We start from the raw sequence: 19,381 nt of genomic DNA, 5'->3' as shown, positions 1-19,381 counted from the left end.
ACAATTAGAAAATTCCATTTGAGGCAATAAATTGTATTTTTTGACTAAGTTTTGTGACATACCCTGTATCTATCGCATCTCGTAGGATTGCAATCACTGATAATTTCCACGATGATGTATGTTGAACCTGAGTAGGCCTATATGAAAGAAAAATTAACAACTATTACAAAGATTAAATAATTTTTTGTTCAGTTAGAATTTTGTTTTTAAATTAGTTTTATCAAGTCTGCTTGTGGACCATAGGTTGAGGAACACTGATCTATATACATAATATTGATTTTCTATGTGTGTGTTTTCTATACAAATCTACAATTTTAGACAGACCTTTGCCAAATTTTGTAACAGAGCATATTTCCTCAGAGCAGGGCAAAACACCATCAAGCAACAATGGTTTGTGTGCTTCAACTATGACTTTTGGCATGTGTTTACTTTGGCTACCATGGTTCCTAACAATTTGTTTCAGAACAAGTTCATCCCTTTATATGACATGAATGTCACTCTCCACTTGTTAATACAAGATATACAGAAGACTGGATGTTGTGGAGATATTTATTATTTCAGATGTTAATTTTTTTAAGGAAGGAAAAAAAAAACCTCATCTCCCGGTAGAGGCAGAGATGAGTTTTTTCCTTCCTTAAAAAAATTAACATCTGAAATAATAAATATCTTCACAACATCCAGTCTTCTGTATTATCCCTTTATATTTGTCACTTGTTCAATGACTCAGGAGTTGAATAACTCCTCTGGTATCATAGGTGGTGTTTGGAACTTTTTTTTCGGATTCATATAAAACAATGTATATGTCTAATCCTTAAAAAAAACATAATTATGGTTCTGCCATTGCTGTATATCCTTGTGACACATGTTTGAAATATTATTTTCTTACTAATTATGTTGCACATCACCCTGCATTGTTCATAGCTTAAACAATAGTATCGTAACAAATATCTCAACACTATCCCCTTTCATTTGTATAAAAACGTGTTTCATAGTAGTTTCACATTGAACAAATAGTTATGACTTGATGTCTAACTTAAAAATAATTGCTCTCATTAAAATAATAAATTGAACAAAATTTGCATCATTAAATTTGTTTTATTCTATCTAATTCACAAACACTAATTGGGCTCGATTCATGCAGTAGACTGCTTCACACTCGACGGCTGAGGTAGCCTGAATCTACTCAAAGCAGATTCTATGTCATAATAAGAGTATGGATTGTACTGGTAATATTCAGGGACAGCATATCCACCTTCACTTGAGGATGGTTTGCTTCCACCTTGTCCTATGGAAAACAGGAAAGACAATCTTAAATACACAAACTGAAAATATGTGTAGCTGTATAAAGTTTGAAATCTCTCTTTCCTCTCACAAATGCAAAGGCAACAACTGGCAATATGCCCAATGAGGTGGATGAAAAAAGATGCCCATAAAAAGTATGGATGTTGTATGCAACAATAATAAATGCAGAAACCCAAAATAAGAGCAATTATCACAAAAAAAATACACTAAAATAAAACTAATAATTATCAAAATAAAATGCACTGTCTATAAAAAATTATGATTGTTTTATCTAAGTATTGGATAGCTTCTCAATTCCTCCCATTATACCGTATTTCTTTTTAAATGTATTAATTGTGGTGGAACTCGTGACTGCTGGAGGGGGGTAAGCTATTCCATTTATTCACAACCTTATTACATGCAGAGAAATACAGTAGGATGACATCTATTTTGTTTTGTTTTCATATTAAAAATATATATACATCAAATTATCTGTTGGCTGAGAAAACCAATAAGCGATTTGAAGAGGAAATTGAATGGAGGTACCTCAAAATGCAAGCCTAACATGCTCCTGAAAAAAAAGTTACAGCATTATATAAAAGCTTGTATTTTGAAGGAAACTTTTCCATTTAAAATAATAAAAATGTCTTCAATTCATTCTACATCTCCATAATACTAATATGAAGAAATCGCACTTAACAGGGTTACAAACAGTGCATTCTATATGCATATGGCCATCTGGTTGGCCTTTGTCATTCACAGGCTATTAGTTGATTGTTGACGGCGTCAAAGTAGGGTGCCTTTCAACATATATATATGCTCCAAGGTTGAAATAATCTATCTGCTTCCATAGCTTAGATGGTAGAGCACTCGCCCGGCAAGCGAGAGACCGGGGTTCGAGTCCCCGTGGGGGGCAGTGATGAATTTTCTTCCTTGTAATCTTCATCTCCACAAATAACCAGTCTTTCGATGAATTTTGTAGTGCATGCTACGTTTATTAAAAGAAAAATACTGTAAGGCCCGCAAATCAATGCCAGCTTCAACTTGCGCAGTGTTCAAGCTTTCATGTGTCACTGTTTCTTGTGCATTTCAAGCTTGTACATTAAACACTAGCTTGCCAGTTCAAGCATTTTTGCCAGGGCTTGACTTGACAAATCGAAAAAAAATTTAGGCAGCAGCAAGATTTTTTATAGTCACCAAGCAATTTTTTCCTCGACAAAATTGGTCCAAAATAACGCATTTTGTCATTAAGTTACAATTAAGTTTTCATTCATAAAAAATATTAGTTTCCAATTCTCTTAGTTGCTGTGGGGATCTGGCGCTTGGGATTTGTTTGTCCAACCCTGCTTTTTGCTTGTAACTTATATTATCTACAGCTGAAGTTACTGTTGTCTTGGCTCTAATTACCAATGGTTCCCAATATATGCATTGCTAAGCATTATCAAAAGTGCCATGCCAAGGATATTGATGTAGTATTTGATTAACAACATATAATAGAGCAAGGTATGTTCATTGATACTATAAGTATCATGATGAAAGATAATTTAAATTTATGCACAGTGGATATGCAGGGTGCATAACGAATGGGCTATGGCATTTTACTGGAGAACTGTTGATCCTAGAGCTATACTTCCGATTAGAAAAAGTTTCAAAATAATGCATAGTACTGAGAAATGTCATTCATGTTTCAAGGGGTCGCATGGTTATTAAAATGAAAAAATCAACTTCTTATACAGTCCCAGTGTGCCCCAAAATCCAATTAGAAAGTTGTAGCCCTGTCCCTCCTGATGCCAAAACAAAAAAATCCATGTTTCTAAATGTGATATTCACTAAGATATTCTAATTCAAAAAACGGAGGCAATTGGGGGACAAACAGCTATAAATGCAGAAAAACCGTTTTACCTGCATTTAATAACTATACAACCCCTTGAAACATGAATGGCATATCTGAATACTATGCGTTATTTGGAAATTTATTCTAATCTGATATATATGTACCTCCAGGATCAATGGTTCTCCAGTAAAGTGCCATACCCCATTTGCTATGCACCCTGTTTGTGTATATATAACCAATATCACACAATACCTGTGGAAGACTCGACAGTAGTCGCTTTACTACAGTTTCTAGCAGAACAGCGTAAGTACTTCGATACCTGATCAAAATAACAGAATAAATACATACAAAGTTTAGTTTTGTTTCATAGAAATGTTCATTATTACACCATAAAAAAAATTATATCTTGAATAATCATATTTCACTCATTGAATCGATCAATTTAGACCTCTATCATGAGTGACGTTTTCATGCTTCCTGAATTTTTTATTTCTTACTAAAGACATTTTTTTAGAACTCTAATTCTGTTTTGCTGCTCGATCAGAGATGATATTCTAAAAAGTTCAAAAAGAGCTCCCTACCACTCAAGACAACCATGTTTCTTTCATCTCCTTGAACATTATATAACAGAAAACAACTAAGTGTATTATGTTTACAATTATTATAAGTTCTAAGTGATATTTGTTTTCAAATCTCTGTCACAGAGTCATCTCAAGAGCATTGTGGGCTGCTGGACAAGAGGCTCTAGAGGAGGTACCCTGATGGGAACATGTGTTAATACAGCACTGATTCTCACCTAAAAAAGACTCGTTTACATGCGTTAAGTGATTTAGTAGTTAACTAAATTCTAAACAAGGCCGTCTTAAACATCATGGGCCAAGTGATTTTTCCGAGGCCCTACCTGGCAAATTCTGGAAAAATTTAACTATTTCTCATTTTAATAAGGAACCAGGTGGGCCCATGCTTTAAGATGGCACTGATTCTAAGTTGGAAAGTTCTCCCCAAAAAAGTGCCTACATGTTAAATCGATTTAGTAAAAAAATGCTCATTGGATAATTTTATTTCTACATGAGGCCTACTGGTGCGTGCACATAGATATACTTAACCGATAAAGTTGAATCTGGTTTATTTACTTCTCGACTAAATCACTTGGCACCTCAACGGTGCGTGAATAGCTCTTACTGACTGCATACATTTTAAAGTGGAATTGACTTATGATTTAGTTAAATAGGCCATAAAACAATGCTCAAAATAGTGTGTCATAGCTCCTAGAAGTGTTCTCAACCTACAAAAAAAGTATGAAAATGGCAAAGGCGTGGGGGAAAAAGCAGTTTCGGAATGGTGAAAATCATAGCGAGCTGATGGCATTGATGAGTATCTATTCATTGAAATGGGTTTTATTCTCAGAACATTCTGGGAATCCAGTGATCCTTCCAACGATGACCCGGAGGAGGGAGTAACGGCTGGCATGACAAACTAGCTGTCATTTTTCTTAAGTTTAAGAACCATTGTAATAAGAATGAGATTTGAAATAAAAGAAAAAAAATCAAATAGACTAACACAAAGAATGCTGAATCGGCACACCCATGGAATAGTTTTACTACTCTTATTTGGCAGTATATTGATATACGTAACCAACGGCCGTGATTCAGTGGTTTCAACTGCAATTTAGTCTTTTGCTTGAAAATTACATGACCGAGGAAATTGTTTTTATTATAATAATTACAAAATTTGATAAAAACAAAATTACTTATAAGTCAATATTTTTTATTGAATAAATAACTACTAATGGCAAGAATGATTGTTTATACGAGTGATTGTTGGGGTTGATTATAATTTTGTACAGGCGGGATCCAGGATGTATCAGGAGGGGCAAATTGTGTAAGTTCTTTGAATCATCTCATATTTTATGGGACAGACAGATTTTTCCATATTATTTGACTCGGGATGATGATCATTCCTAGGTCTCTCCGAGCCTGAGCGAAGGCAGACATCTTCAGCTGTGAATAGAGTGGAAGCCGACATCTTCAACCTTGAATGGGGAGCAAAGGCATGCATCTTCAGTCTTGAATGGCAGGCATCTTCAGCTTCATATGATGCTAGAACTGATATCTTCAGCTGCGAATAAAGTGAAGGCAGGTATCTTCAGCCGTGAGACAGGTGGATCTAGGGCAATGTGTCGGATAAGCGACTTATTGTGTAGATTAGATTATCCCGTATACTATTGGGTTCTTGGGAGGGGCGATCGCCTCCCTCTGGATTCACGTTTAATTGTGTAGATTGGGGAAAGAGAAACATTTGGAGTCGGTTCTACCATGGAAAGTAGTAGGTTCACAGGTTCAAAATAATCATATTTACTTCACAAATATAATCACGAGATGATAATTTTAGGCATTTCTACAGGTTGTATGGGAAACGAGAGCAAGTTCTAAGGCTCTTACTTTAATCTTTCTACATCTAATTTGTTTAGATCGGCGTATTGGCTCAGTTGCCCCCGCACAGTTACGATGGTGTTGGTGCGAAACAACGCGAAATTAATTATTGAATGAATTATTAAAATAACACATAGTGTATTTATCAATGAAACAAATCCCTTTTACTGTTTCTTTTAGGGTCTTGGGGAGGGGGGGAAAGCTCAAAGATAACTCACTCGGAAAGCAGTATTCAATGAACGGGAGATCATTTTTTGATCTTGAAGAAGTCTCGCAAATGACAACAAAAACAAACGATGTCCTTAAGGATAAGGATGCCTTTGTAACGGCTAGCACCACAACACTGGTGCCTCTTCTCATCATAGTTAATTTCTTTTGCTATGCCACTGCATTAGCAGTGCTTTCCTCAAAGCAGCTTTGGCTTTCCTGTCATTCACGATTTTTTCCTTGTCAGATGGTCTTCCTATGTTTAGACCGAGTCTAAAAGCAACACGTTCATCTACATCTGGAGGCTCGTGTAGGTACATTTGGCAGCGTGACAATTCAGAACAGTGTAATAGGATGTGTTCTATGGTTTCCTCGTTAATCCTGCAGAGAGGGCATGTAGCGACCATGTTCACAGTGAACTTAGCAAGACGGTGGTTTGTCTTCAGTGAGACAAAGTGAAGACAGTCCTTTCTTCTGTCAGATTCTGAACGTTACACAAGCTTTGCACTTTCCACCTGTCTCAGAGTTGCCAGATACATATAAATATTTCTAGCCAAAGCTATCCTCAACAGTAGCCTACTGAGCTATAAAGCTCAGTGCAGTTTACTTATAGCCGCTGAGCTATACTTATAGCTATACTTCTTGCTCAGCACTGAGCTGCAGCCAGTGATTGTAACCTCTTCCAGCGAAATTTCTCTTAAAAAATTCCCTTTTGACTAAATTTTTCCCCACGCACTCAAAAAATGTGCTGTCATCTAGCGGAGAAAATACATAATCAAGTATTTTACAATAGAAAATTATTGCACTGCATTAATTTCTTGATTTTTTTGCAAAAATTCTTTTGTTTGATGAACTCTCAAAATTTCCCACAAATGCTAAGAAATTTCCCACTTGGGCAAATTTTAGCCAATTTTTCCTACGAATATGGGAAAATTCCCAGGAGTTACCATCACTGGCTGCAGCAGCTTTACTTACCTCAGTCATAGGCTGACCATATTTCCTCGAGAGAAATACGGGACATTGGGATTCCAAATACGGGAAAATACGGGACATCGCCAATTATCGCCAAAAACGACGCCAAAATCAAACAAAGTTGCCAAATATTGCGAAAATTACGGAAATTACAATGGCGGGAAATGATGCATTACTGCAAATTGCAGTGGATCAAAATACAAATACAAATACAAATACAACGCCACAACAGGCAAATTGCCCAACGAGGTGGCTGACTTAAGAACATCATGGATCCCCCCCGAGCCCCTACCTACTACTGCTACACCACACATGCACCCCCCCCCCCCCCGCTGAACCCCCCAACGAATCGGTACATGCGGGAATGTGCGTATACGTGTAGTGCAACCTGACGTAAAGTTTGTTTCTGTGTAATGCTTGTTATGTGTAGTGCTGTCATCTGCCCCCAGTTATACAAACTATGAGTGAAGTGTTATGGTTAAATGATTTACCGTTGTAGGACTGTTGCTCTCTGTGGCGAGACTTTTTAACGGGGAGATCGGCTCGCATTTGCGCCTTGAAGTTGGGAACCACAGAAAACCAACTTCAGCCGACCACCACTGTGGGGTTCGAACCCGGATCCTCGCATCACGAGTCCGGCACTATAACCACTCGACCACCACAGCGGCAAAGGTCGTAAAATGTATTCCACGAAAAAAAAAAACTTTGACCAAGGCAAATGTGGGAGATTAATATTCTCATATATAGTTGTAATTATCATAAAATAATTTATGAGTTGAAAAATAATGTCAATCTTTGACTTCAATAAAGAATAAAAATTCAAGTAGGCTTCGTGTAAAATACGGGAAAAACCGGGACACTTTTGCCAAAAAGTCGGGACAGCCAAAAAAACAGGAAATACCGGGACTGTCCCGGGAAATACGGGACGTATGGTCACCCTACTCAGTCAACACCTTCTAGAGCAAGCTTTAGAAGGTGTTGACTCAGTGGTGCTTATAGCTTAGTGCAGTAGCCCAAAATATTTGAACTTATGCTGCCATCTAGCAAACAGCATACGAAGTATTGTTTGACGTACCATCGTTTACATTTATTTATTTATTCACTTATTTAAGCATAAAAAAAAGGTACATATAGAATGGAAGAAATTATACTCAAGAAGCCAGAGAAGGCTCATACTGGATACTTAATGCATACATACACAAATCGATGAACATAAAGTACAAATGATATACAAAGAATAAAATAATTAAAGTAAAACTTCGATTAACAGTGTCAGTTTTTTTGTTATCCGTCATCGTCTAGAAAAAAATACGGAGAAAACATAACCAGATTTTAATTTCCAAAAACATCGGATCACTGCTATGGTCTATGCAAATGCCAACGGCAATCATAGATTACCTCTGCATGTAATTGCTAAATTTAAAAAACCATGCGCTTTCAAAAATTTAAATATGGAAGCATTGCCGGTGAACTATTATGCCCAAAAAAGCGCTTGGATGAACCAAACAATTTTTTATCATGGTTATACAAAGTTTTCGTCCCTCAAGTTAGAGCTCATATGACCAAGAAACAGTTGCCGCATTAACACTGCTGTTAATGTACAATGCCCCGACACACCCCTCTTGTGAACTAAAAAGTGATGATCACCATCATCAGCTGATGGCAAAATAACATGCCTCTTTCTCCAAGGGAATGCAACTCTACTTATGTAACTCCACTATCAAGGCTATTGGCCAGGACATAATTGGAAATATGAAGCGAGGTTACAGAAAAGCTTTCATTGAAGACTTGTTTTTATCTGATGATGATGATAACGCATCATCATGATGCTATGACTGTCAAAGAAGTTTGGAAAAAATACAACTTATAGAACGATATTTTCAATGACCTTATATTCAAGTTTATATCACTGAGCTATAAGTAAAGTAACTTATTTTTTGAGCTATAAGTAAACTTTAGTAAGTAAGGGGCCATTCAAATATTACGTAAGCAGATTTTCAGCCATTTGCCATTTTTGACCCCCTCCCCACCTCCCTTGTCAGCAAAACACTGACCCCCCCCCCCCCCCCCCCCAGGAAAATTTCGTCAGCAGCTTAGAATATTTCACATATCTTCAAAAAGGGGTGGTTGATGTCGTAAGCAACCTTCAAACCCCCCCCCCCCTTGTCATCAAAAGTCAACAAATCCGAAACCCTCTCCCCCCCCCCTCCCTGATGCTGACGTAATACTTGAATGACCCCCTAAAGAAAGTAAACTTTCCTTATAGCTCAAAGAACCCACTTCACATTTTCCGTCATTCATACAAAACAAAAGTGCTGCCAACTATTTTATTAGATTAGTTTAGAACTTTTAATATTTTAACGCAAAAAATTCCCCCCCCCCCCGTTTTTAATGTGATATCATATGAATTTATGAAAAAGCAGTACAAAATTATTATTTTGTTTGTATATTCTCGGAAAATTTCCTCAAATAGTTTGCGGGAATGTTAAGATGATTTAATTCATTCTACCTCTGCAAAATATGGTCAGATGCGTTCACCATTCTTGGTCATCGCCGTCCATGCATCTCTTGTTGTTACTATTTATTTTTTTTTACCCAGCCAAATGCTGTAATTATTAAGGACGTTGATTTGTAACGTATTTTGCCGTCTATAACGGTTAATTTTTCTTTTTAAATCTCCTTCCTAAGCAGAGTCGAAGAAGAAGTGACGATGTCGAAGAAGAAGAAGTGTAAGAAAGATCTGATTCCTTGCGATATTTGCGAGAAAAAGTTTTCCGTTAGATCGAGTATGATCCGTCACGTGAGGGTGTTGCACAATAAACAACCGGAGCTGCGTCGAAAGGAGCCGGAAATCAGTTGCCCCAATTCCAGCTGCAAGCAAGTCTGCGCTTCGATGCAAGCCCTCAGGGAGCACGTCGCTGCAAGTCACGATGTTCGGATAGAAACGAAATACCTCAGCTTCCCAACATTACAAGGTGAGTAATTAAGGAACAGCTTCGATGTATATGGTCCACCTTGGCGATTTTTTGGCGACGTTTTTCCAGCGCCAAATATGTCCGACGACCCTACTGAAAGTCGCCGAAGCCGTTAGACACTACTGGCGCTGAAAAGAAGAAAACAGTCGCTAGCATAGAAAACAATAATAAAAATCCATCCAAACCCGGACTCTCTTTCTGGGTATCCAGATTCTTATAAATAAACAACGGTTGTTGTAAATGATATCCTGAAATTTCTTTGCAACGCTTAATAAAAAAGGCATGACAACAAATGATAAATAAATAAGAATAAAAAATAAATTGGAATGAATTGGAACGATGGGAAAACCAATTAATCCACGGCTTAAAATTTAAAAAGATGCAATCGCAAGGAAGAAAAACAACTAGTGCCATTAGATCTAGAACAAATACGGCAACCCAGCGTCATTATGACAGCCTTGGCGAATTATCGTAAGAAAAATTGACAATTTGGTGTGGGGGACAGTATATTGAAGCTGTTCCCATCCCCCTGCATGTTAGAAACAAGAGTTATTGTAAGTATTGGTAGGGTTCGAAGATATTGGGGGACTTTAAACCAAATATTTCCATAAGTATTATGCAGACAGTGGCAAATATTGTTGGGAGGAGCTGGGGCCTGTCAAGTTCACACCTATGGATCTTTTTTTTTTGTGCCCCCCCCCCCCCCCAGTGAGAAACGAGGGCTGTTAACAGGTACAAGGGCCACGGGTCCAAACAGGTGGCTTGAGACAAAATGTTTTGTTTTTGTAAAAATTCTTTTTGGGGCGCGGAGGGGGGGGGGTACTCATTCTGTATATACTGGACTCAACTCAAGCTTGTATATGCAGGAGGGGAAAGAGGGCTACATTGTATTTATTAATTATTGGGGGGAGACGCTGAAATGGCCTCAGCCTCCCAAGCACCTATGCTTGAGGACAATACGTACCACAGGTAGAGCATGGTTGCTCAACCTTCAGGCAAATGTGGCCACTGGCGATAACACAAGTTCTAATTTTTCATTCAGGATTTTATGATATGGTTGTATATCACTGATTGGGAAAGACACCTTTATATGTATTGTGTATTTCCAGATTTCTTGAATTGGAAAGAATCAACGGAAAGGAAATCTTGGTGCAGATATATCCTTAGACGAGGAGCTGCGAATGGAATTAATTCAACAATATCTTATTACATATGCCATCGATCTGGGCGACCGGCAAAGAGTGTGTCGACCGGCAAAAGGAAACGTTCACACAGTAAATCTTACAAACTGGGTGCTTTCTGCCCAGCACAAATGATCGTGACCGTGGCAAAGACTGTCAAAGTAGAGTTCCATACTACTCATTATGGTCATAATATTGACTATCGCCGTGCTTTTCTAACGGCAAGTGAAAGAAAAGAAATTGCAGGTTTGTTACATCTCTAGAATTGTACACTTGTTGCACATTCAGCTCCTGGGATTCTCTTAATGGGTGTTGGGACTCTCTCCCCTGATTTATGAAAAAAAAAAAAATTCCGTATGCGGATTTAAGTATTTAAATTTATCTGTATGTATTTTTAAGACAATTTCTTTGGGCAATTTTCTTCATTAATAAAATTATTCCCAGCGGAAAATTCATTGACTACAGTTTCACACGAGTCAGTTAGCAAGGTGTGAGTAGTGAGTAAATGTTAGTTAGTGAGTGAATGAGTAGTTAATGTTGGTGAGTAAGCAAACTAGTAAGTGAGCAAGTGGCAGAGTGAGCGATCTAGAGATAAAGTAAGTGGCCTAGCAAGTGAGTGGGCAACCCAGTGAGTGGAGGAGCAAGCAAATGCCATAGTGAGTGACCCAATGGTAGACTGAATGATCTAATGAGGGAGCGAGTGATAGAATGAGTGACCCAATGAGTAAGTGCCTGACCTGGTGATTAAGTGTGTGACAGAATGAGTGACGTGGTGAGTTAGTGATAGAATGAGCAACCTAGTCAGGGAGTCATTCATTCACTTGTTCACTCATTCTCTCGTTCATTCACTCACGTTGAACTGTTGTCAGTGAACATTCCTAGCAGTAAATTTTCTGGGCATGATAAAAATTCATATTAAAAATGAAATTTACACATTGGATTTTATTCTTTTTTTTTAATGCAATTTTCTTTATCTCTTAGATAAGCTTAGAGATGGAGTGGATAAGAGTAAAATTCTTGAGGACATCCGGACAAAATCATTCTCTGAGGGTTTCCAGCGTATTAGTTTGGTTACTAGAAAAGATCTTCACAACATTGCTAGAAACTTAGATATTCCCCTGAAAGGAAAATCTCGTGAAGAAGAAGAGATAGTTGAAGAATCATTTATTGAACAGTCATTTATTGAAGAGTCATTTATTGAAGAGTCATTTATCGAAGAGTCATTCAATGAAGTGCCAGACCCACCAGTCCTAAAGGAAAATGAAGAATTGGGTATCGTGCTGAAGAAAGCCAGGATGTTTGTGGACATGACTGAGAAAAATAAGCCTACAAACAGTGACGTTCTTAAGAAAATGAATAGACATTTGGACAAGTTGGTGTCTCTGGCGAACGGAAGTGGTACCTCTTACTATAACAATACACCCATTCAACCAACAACTAAAGAGCCCCTGAATAGTAACATTCAACCACAAATGAGATCCCAATCCGTAGTGAAAAATTGTCTATCTCCATACAAATTGATATTATTGATGCCTGTGGCCAACAGAAGTAATACCTCCCATGATAATATGCCATCACATGCAACTGTGAAAGATCCTGTAAATGATAAAAGTCAACCTCAAACAAAATCCCTGCCTGTAATAAGAAAACGTAAACCTCCAACCATATTGGATTTATCCAAAGCCGTGGAAAGTGAAAGACAATCGATTGAACTAACTAAAAAGTCGCTTTACATCCATACTGACTTTGATCACAAGTATTAGATGAACAATTTTGTTTTCATTGATATCGAAAAGTTGTATAATTAAATATGGTTTCATGCAACAAATCATTGGAGCTATGTTCACAATATGTCTCAATGATAACTATTCTAATAGTATATTTCCTTGAATCTAATTCTCATGTGCCTTATTTATTCATCAAAATGAGATGAGCTTATGAAATTGGGTATTTGCAGAATACACCTTGGAGGTGGATGGACTGGTGCAGGGCTGCATGTAGATGTTCGATCAGCCTGGGACAAGCAAGCATTTTGGTGCACCCCCCCATGTAATGCTTTCTTTCATACTGAGCACAACTGCAGTTTATCGCCATGGGCAGTTTAGTACTGATTGAGTTGTGTCGGAAGTGTGTGTAGATAACTATCAGTCTGAGTATGTGAGTCTAATGTTGTGTTTGAATTTTCAGTGCTGCTGTCTTTACTTCAAATATTAGTGAAGTATAATGATTGAGTATTTGCACTCTTGGAGTCCTGTTGCTCTCTGTGGCAAAACTTCTTAACGGGGAGATCGGCTTGCATTTGCACCTCAAAGTTGGGAACCACTCAAAACCAACTTCAGCCGATCACAGCAGTGGCACCAGGAGGGTTCAAAGCCAGGTCCTCACGATGAGAGTCTGTCACTATGGCTACATTGTAATGGGTTTTTTTTTCACCCGAGAACAGCTCAAGTCTATGGCCATGGGCAATTTATTACCCAGTGAGTTAGTTGTGGCGGAAGTGTAAGTGCATGTACCTAACAGTCTGAGTGCGTATCTAGTGTTGTGTCTGATTTTCCGGTGCTGCCATCTATATTTCAGAAGTGAAGTCAGTGAAGTGTAATGGCTGAATACTCATATTGTTTGTATGTCTGTTGCTCCTGTTTTGAGACTTTTTAACGGGGAGATCGGCTTGCATTTGTGCCTCAAAGTTGGGAACCACAATGATGGAGGAGAGGTTTTAAAGGGCGATATTTGCACCCCCTCATATTCTGCGCCCTGCTTTTTGAATAGGCTTTATATGGAAGTTTTGAAAGAATACTTCTCGATAATATTTTTCAATTTAATTGGCAATTAATTAATTTAATATTTTTCCGTTATAACTAGAGCCTGGAAGTAAAGGTAAAATGTTATAAATGTGTATTTTTGTCTATTTTTGCACATTTTTTGTGAAAATTCTTTTTCAATTTTCCTGCCATAAATGCCTATTTTAACATTGTTTTAATTTTTTTCATGAATTTCAGAGACCATATTCTGTAGAACATGAAGAACCTCAAAAGACGATATTTTTTGAAATCTCTAACTCGTAGTATTAATTATTATCAGAAAGCTCTACCGCCCTTCCAGCCCCATTTAAAATGCAAATAGATGGAGGTGCCTGAGATGTTAAACTTGGGGATGCCCAGAATTAAATTTGCTTTGGCCGGAGGGTGTTAAATATGAATTATTCTGTTTCAGACGAGTGCTGCTGTGCATGACAGAAGCTAAGAAAAATTATGAGTTTGCAGACTAAGTTTGCTCTGTCTCAAGAGGTTGTTGATGTCTTGGCTCACCCAAGCCATGCTAGAGTCGAGAGATCTCTGGCCCTGGAGCTCATATTGTATTGCTCATTTTTTTATACCACAAATGCACTTTCTTTCAAAACGAGCACAACTCAGGCCTATCACCATCTATGGGCAATTTTACTACCTAGTGAGTTGGGCCAGAAGTGTAACTGTGTGTGTACCTGACAGTCTGGGTGCATATGTAGTGTTGTGTTTGATTTTTCAGTGTTGTCATTTATATTTCAGAAGTGAATTGTGTGATGTGTTACGATTGAAATACATTTGTACTGTTTCTAGTCTGTTGCTCTCTGTGGTGAGACTTTTTAAAGGGGAGATAGACTCGCATTCGCTCCTTGAAGTTGGGAACCACAGAAAACCAACTTCAGCCGACCACCACAAATGCACTGCAAACAACCATGACAAGTTATTTTAGTATTTGATTGAATTGTTCAGAGATGTGCTTAAGGGTGTTTGACAGTTGTGGCCACACTGTGCCCGAGTGGCATGGTGGTGAGATGCTCATCTACCATCGTGAAGGTTGTTGTCAGGGTCCCTGGTTCGAACCCAAGGGAGGATATTGATAAGATATTTTCCCTAACGAACTCGAGGCGACCACCGATAGACAGCGCCTTCACTTCCAACCCATCTCATTAATGGCAGTAAATTGCACTATAGCGATATGGTCAGAGTTGGTGTTTGGTGAAGTAGTTGTGGCCACACCAGGCCCTGCCCTTGAAGTAGCCCGCATATGTGCCTTATTTTTCTAAATGCCTTACCTGGCTGGGAATGCCTTCCTATATATATGCAGTCGAACCCCGTTATAACGAACTCCAAGAGACAGGAGAAATCACTTCGTTATAACGAAATTTCGTTATAAAGGAATTCCAGGTTTTTGCATTATTCCTACGTAAACTTATCCTGGGGGATTAGAAAAGTCGTTAAAATGAGATTTTCGCTGTTATAGTATTCTGTAAAGCGGGATTCGACTACAGTCAAACCTCGTTAATGAGTCACTCTTGGGAGAGCAAAAACATGACTTAGTAAGCGGAGTGACTCGTTAAACGGAGTAAGCCATAGCTTGCCAATTCCTGCCTGAGGACAATTGGGACTTCCATAAAAGTGATCCGGTAAGTGGAGTGACGTGTTAATCGGGTGACGCACTAACGAGGTTTGACTGTATATACCAAATTTACGTGGTTATGAAAGTTTCAACAAGATCTCGTTTTTACGAGGCGTCCCACCCCCCGAGCTTTGCCTGCCATGGCCCCTGCAGCAGGACTCCGCTTAGTCAGATTTTTCACGAGCGAATTTTTAGTGAATAATATGAAAAATCGAAAAAATGATCAGTTTTCCGGGCTGGGGCCGGAATCCATCCCACCCTTGTAGGAGGAGCCATGTTGTAAGGACCGTAGAAAATGACTGCCGGTAAAGGGCCATGCGCCAGAACCGAAACGGGAAGTGGGGCTGGGGCAATTTTTTTTTTCACACAGGGACCTATGAAAAATCTGTTTTTTGGCCCGCCAAAGATATCAGCCTAGGAGCTGTGTTACCGGATGTGGGGGGGGGGGGGGGTCATAGTTATTTTTTAATGTCCCGGTTGCTGGGTTCACTCATTTTCTGTTAAAAATTACTGTGGCGGGGGGGGGGGGGTGCAAAATGGACGATGGCCCCTAGTATTGATCGCAGAGTAAGTTTTCTTTTGTAGTTGCGGCCCTGCATGGGGCTCTTAAGATGGCCCGCATCGCGAGACTTTTTCCACAGTGGCATCGAAGCCGAGGGGGGGGGGTCCTAAGCTCCTAGAAGTTCTGAACATTTCCGACGCCCCTGCTTTTCTGAGGTACCGTGAAAACAAAACAAGAGCGTAGCGAGGGGGGACTTGGGGGCCTGGTCCCCTCGAAATGTGAGAAAATGACCGAAAAAAGGGAAAAAGATGGCCAAATATATTGTTCTATCACTTTGGTCCCCCCGAACGAAATTTCTGGCTACGCCCCTGAAACAAAAGCAAAATGCTGTCATCTGTTGATTCGTAGTTCGTCTTTAGTTTAAAATTCTTACTAGAGATGGCGGCACGACTTCGCCTGACATTTAAACAAAAAAAAAAGAAACGTTTGTTTACCCTGTCTTGCGAGTTGGCTCCCTTTAACTCACTCGTGAAAGAGCTCCGGAAAGAATTGGTTGTTACCAAGGTAAAAAATTCTGTTGGGCGCTCGGGCATCCGACGCTTGTTTATTGTTGGAGGTTCCCCGGCCCCCCCCACCGAAATTCAGCTGATCGGACATTATTAAAAAGCCATTAGAGCGGTCTGCCGTCTCTTTAATTACTTTTTTGTTTAAAAGGACAGCCTTCGGAATATTAAACGCTAGCAACGGCTATAATGGATAAGCTGGAAGGAGCAGTGGAAAAAATACTCAGCGGAGCATCTTTGGAGGATGATTCTGTCCAGCAGCTTATTGATTATACTCTTGTTGATCAAGTTGAAGAATTGGGTATGATTTCTCATATTTTATTCATATGTTATTGCATGTGATTTTAGCTTTTCTTCTCCTCCTCCGAATAATTAATTTTAAAATTAACGGTCTTGTCAGAGCGTTATTTAGAGGGTTCCGGGCTCAGGCATGTTCTGAGGGTTGATGACTAAGTCTTGCGGCATGGAATTAATCTCCATAGTTCTCACGTGTCGTTAAGATAAAACAAATGAAGTAAAAATATTTTAAAATTGATAAAGCATTGTTTTTTAAATAGACTAATTGAAACTCAAATGAATTGTCTGGAATGGTGAGAAATATTCTTTTCCTATTTAAAAGAAGTAAGAAATGTGTCAGTACAAATATTTGATTAATTAAAATTTTCAACTAAATCCAATTGTTAGAATAGTTCGATGCACGTGTGATTTTGTAATTTTCTTCAACATTATGTTCGTTTTTTGTTCCTTCAAGTTAATAAAGTATTCAGTTCATAAGCTGATCTCATTATAAAGCTGACCCATAACATAATTATTTGCATCAACAATTAATTAACAATCAATGCATATAATTAATTTCTGATGTATAGAAAAATGTTGTGTTTACATAATTTTTTTCAAACAAAATCCATTTTTAATATTCAAGTTTTGAGAAATTCATTTTATTCTGTTGCATTTTAAACTTAAAACTTTTTTCTTGAATATCCATGAGAAGTTATAATATGTCAATTCTAGGAAATTTCAGAATAATGTTAACGATTGTTTTTCTGAGCATAAAATTAGTTTATTGAGATATATTAGATTCAAGTTGAATAAAGAAACAACTCCTTTGAATGCATAATTTTTCAAAACTATAATTACAACAATAAGTTATGATACTATGAAAATTGTATGTGAAAGCTTGAAAAATTAAAAAATCGCAGAACTGCTTTTTTTGATTGATGAATAAAAACTGTTAAATGTGTATATTTTTAGCCTACAACATATCTACTAAAACTCTATTAACCCTTATAATTTCCAAATGCATTTTCAATTATTTTTTTAACAGCCTCTAAACGCTAAACAAAAATATTACAACTGAATGCAAAACACATCAAGTTTTTAATTTTAATGGTATTCAATGAGGAAAGTAAGAGAAAAATTTAATATATTGAACTGCAAATTTCAATCTATATAAATTAACTGAAATCAAAAATTCCCATAAGTAATTTTTAATGTTTAAATTCTTTTGGTAAAAAAATAACAAAGCATAGGTTAGCAAAGCATAGGCTTCAATTACATCAGCATAATACTCTTTACAACATGAAACAAGCATTTCTTTGCTGATAGTCTCAGTCAATAATTTATGATCAGTGCTGTCTAAGACAGGTGTGCTTCATGTGCTCTAGCACCCATATTAATTTAGAAATTTATTCAGAAATCAAAACTCTCAAAGGTAAAGCTCAAGCCAAGCACACACAAGTGCACGACAGTTCCAACACTTCTGTTTATAATAGAAAGTTAATGAAAGTGTATTAGTGTACTAGTGAATATATTTTCAAAATTATGTATTATTTCTCTATAAGTTTCTGAAGACTTATTAATTATATGTCAGTTATGTATATGGCAATGAAATATATTGATACACTAATTCTGAGTGTTTTAAATATTATTGTTCGAAGAGAGCTTTAATTGTTCACATACATCAACTATTATGTGCCATGAGAAATTTCTTAATTATTTCAATCAGTTAATAAATTTCTTATTTGTGGGTCATCGTGAAGACATCCTGATAAGAATAAAATATATTATCATCACAAAATTTTTTAAAATATTTTTTTATGAACTTCTTTTAAGCAAACAAAGAATTTTGCAATTGTTTGTATTGACAAGGGTAAGATAAAATTATCAAAAAAAAAAGGACAAAATGATGAAAGTATTCATTAAAAACTCTAAAAAATTTATGAGAAACCGTAATCATACTTTTTGTATTACAAAAGTTTTTTTTATCTACTGTGTAAACTAAGTATAATTTCAATCACAAATTATGTTATACTGTTAAACCTCTCTGAGAGTGCCACCCTATGTTCCTTACAAAATTGGTCCCTTAATAGAGGTGGACTAATTACATAGAGGGAAAAATTCTGCATCAGAAGAAAATTTCTAAAGGGAGATTTCACTTTTTTTTAAATACACATTCATGTTGATTATTTCATCCAGCAAGGTTATTTTTCAAAATATGGATTTAATTTACTGCTAAATGTGCCATGAAAAGTCTTTTTAATGAGTCATGTGGTTCTTCATCATGATTCGTATGAAGTCATATTTTATACTACACATTAATTTCAATGAGTTTTACTGAGTTACATCTCATTCAGTCATGCTAAATGATGAGTAATCAAATTAAAAAAATATACTGTTTAAAAATATTAATAAAATATGTTTTATTTATTTGATCATTTTCGTCGCACCACAACCATTTTCTGCTCACGAGGGCCAATTAGACCGGGGCCTACAATTTATTGCTAATTCCGAACGGCAGGCTTGTTTTTTATACTCATGGTTGGTGCGCCAACCCCTCGATGGGGGGACTCCCTGCGGTAGCAATTTTTTCTGCTGTCCTGTCGCCGTTTTTGTTGTACCCCTGTGTCAGGAAAGTTTTCTGACAAGGACGAACCTGGTATCGAACTCGCGACACCTCTAAACATCCTTTGGTACTTTAGGCAAGTATCTTATCGACCTGGGCTACCGCGCCCATGT

At 37.5% G+C, this 19,381-nt stretch overlaps 3 protein-coding genes and 1 non-coding gene across 4 annotated transcripts in view; 3 read left to right on the top strand and 1 right to left on the bottom strand.

Annotated features, from left to right (window-relative positions):
* Positions 1–1,075: 1,075 nt before the first annotated feature.
* NdufV3 (NADH:ubiquinone oxidoreductase subunit V3) lies at positions 1,076–5,884 on the bottom strand. The gene is made up of 3 exons (XM_089236917.1): positions 5,766–5,884; positions 3,368–3,434; positions 1,076–1,285 (listed from the first exon to the last, which is right to left on the bottom strand). Exons 1-3 carry the CDS (start codon positions 5,796–5,798, stop codon positions 1,134–1,136), a joined length of 252 nt encoding a protein of 83 aa, XP_089093043.1. The 5' UTR covers positions 5,799–5,884; the 3' UTR covers positions 1,076–1,133.
* On the top strand, positions 2,125–2,197 carry TRNAA-GGC (transfer RNA alanine (anticodon GGC)). The gene has a single exon. It is a non-coding gene; the product is annotated as a tRNA-Ala (tRNA).
* A 3,394-nt stretch (positions 5,885–9,278) lies between the features above and the next one.
* On the top strand, positions 9,279–12,710 carry LOC149083074 (uncharacterized). Its single transcript, XM_089236207.1, has 3 exons — positions 9,279–9,701; positions 10,811–11,128; positions 11,864–12,710. Exons 1-3 carry the CDS (start codon positions 9,437–9,439, stop codon positions 12,643–12,645), a joined length of 1,365 nt encoding a protein of 454 aa, XP_089092333.1. The 5' UTR covers positions 9,279–9,436; the 3' UTR covers positions 12,646–12,710.
* A 3,616-nt stretch (positions 12,711–16,326) lies between these two features.
* LOC149083073 (8-oxo-dGDP phosphatase NUDT18) overlaps positions 16,327–19,381 on the top strand; it is a 47,472-nt gene continuing 44,417 nt past the window's right edge. The window contains exon 1 of the mRNA XM_089236206.1: positions 16,327–16,667. Within this exon, the coding sequence (XP_089092332.1) occupies positions 16,556–16,667 (112 nt within the window). The 5' untranslated portion in view covers positions 16,327–16,555. The remainder of the gene's footprint in view (positions 16,668–19,381) is intronic.

Source organism: Pholcus phalangioides, unplaced genomic scaffold, assembly GCF_987345545.1.
Source record: "Pholcus phalangioides strain wild (caught in Gottingen) unplaced genomic scaffold, Ppha-v1.0 ptg000009l_1, whole genome shotgun sequence".
Lineage (NCBI taxonomy): Eukaryota > Metazoa > Arthropoda > Arachnida > Araneae > Pholcidae > Pholcus > Pholcus phalangioides.
This window is presented reverse-complemented; position numbering and strand designations above follow the sequence as displayed.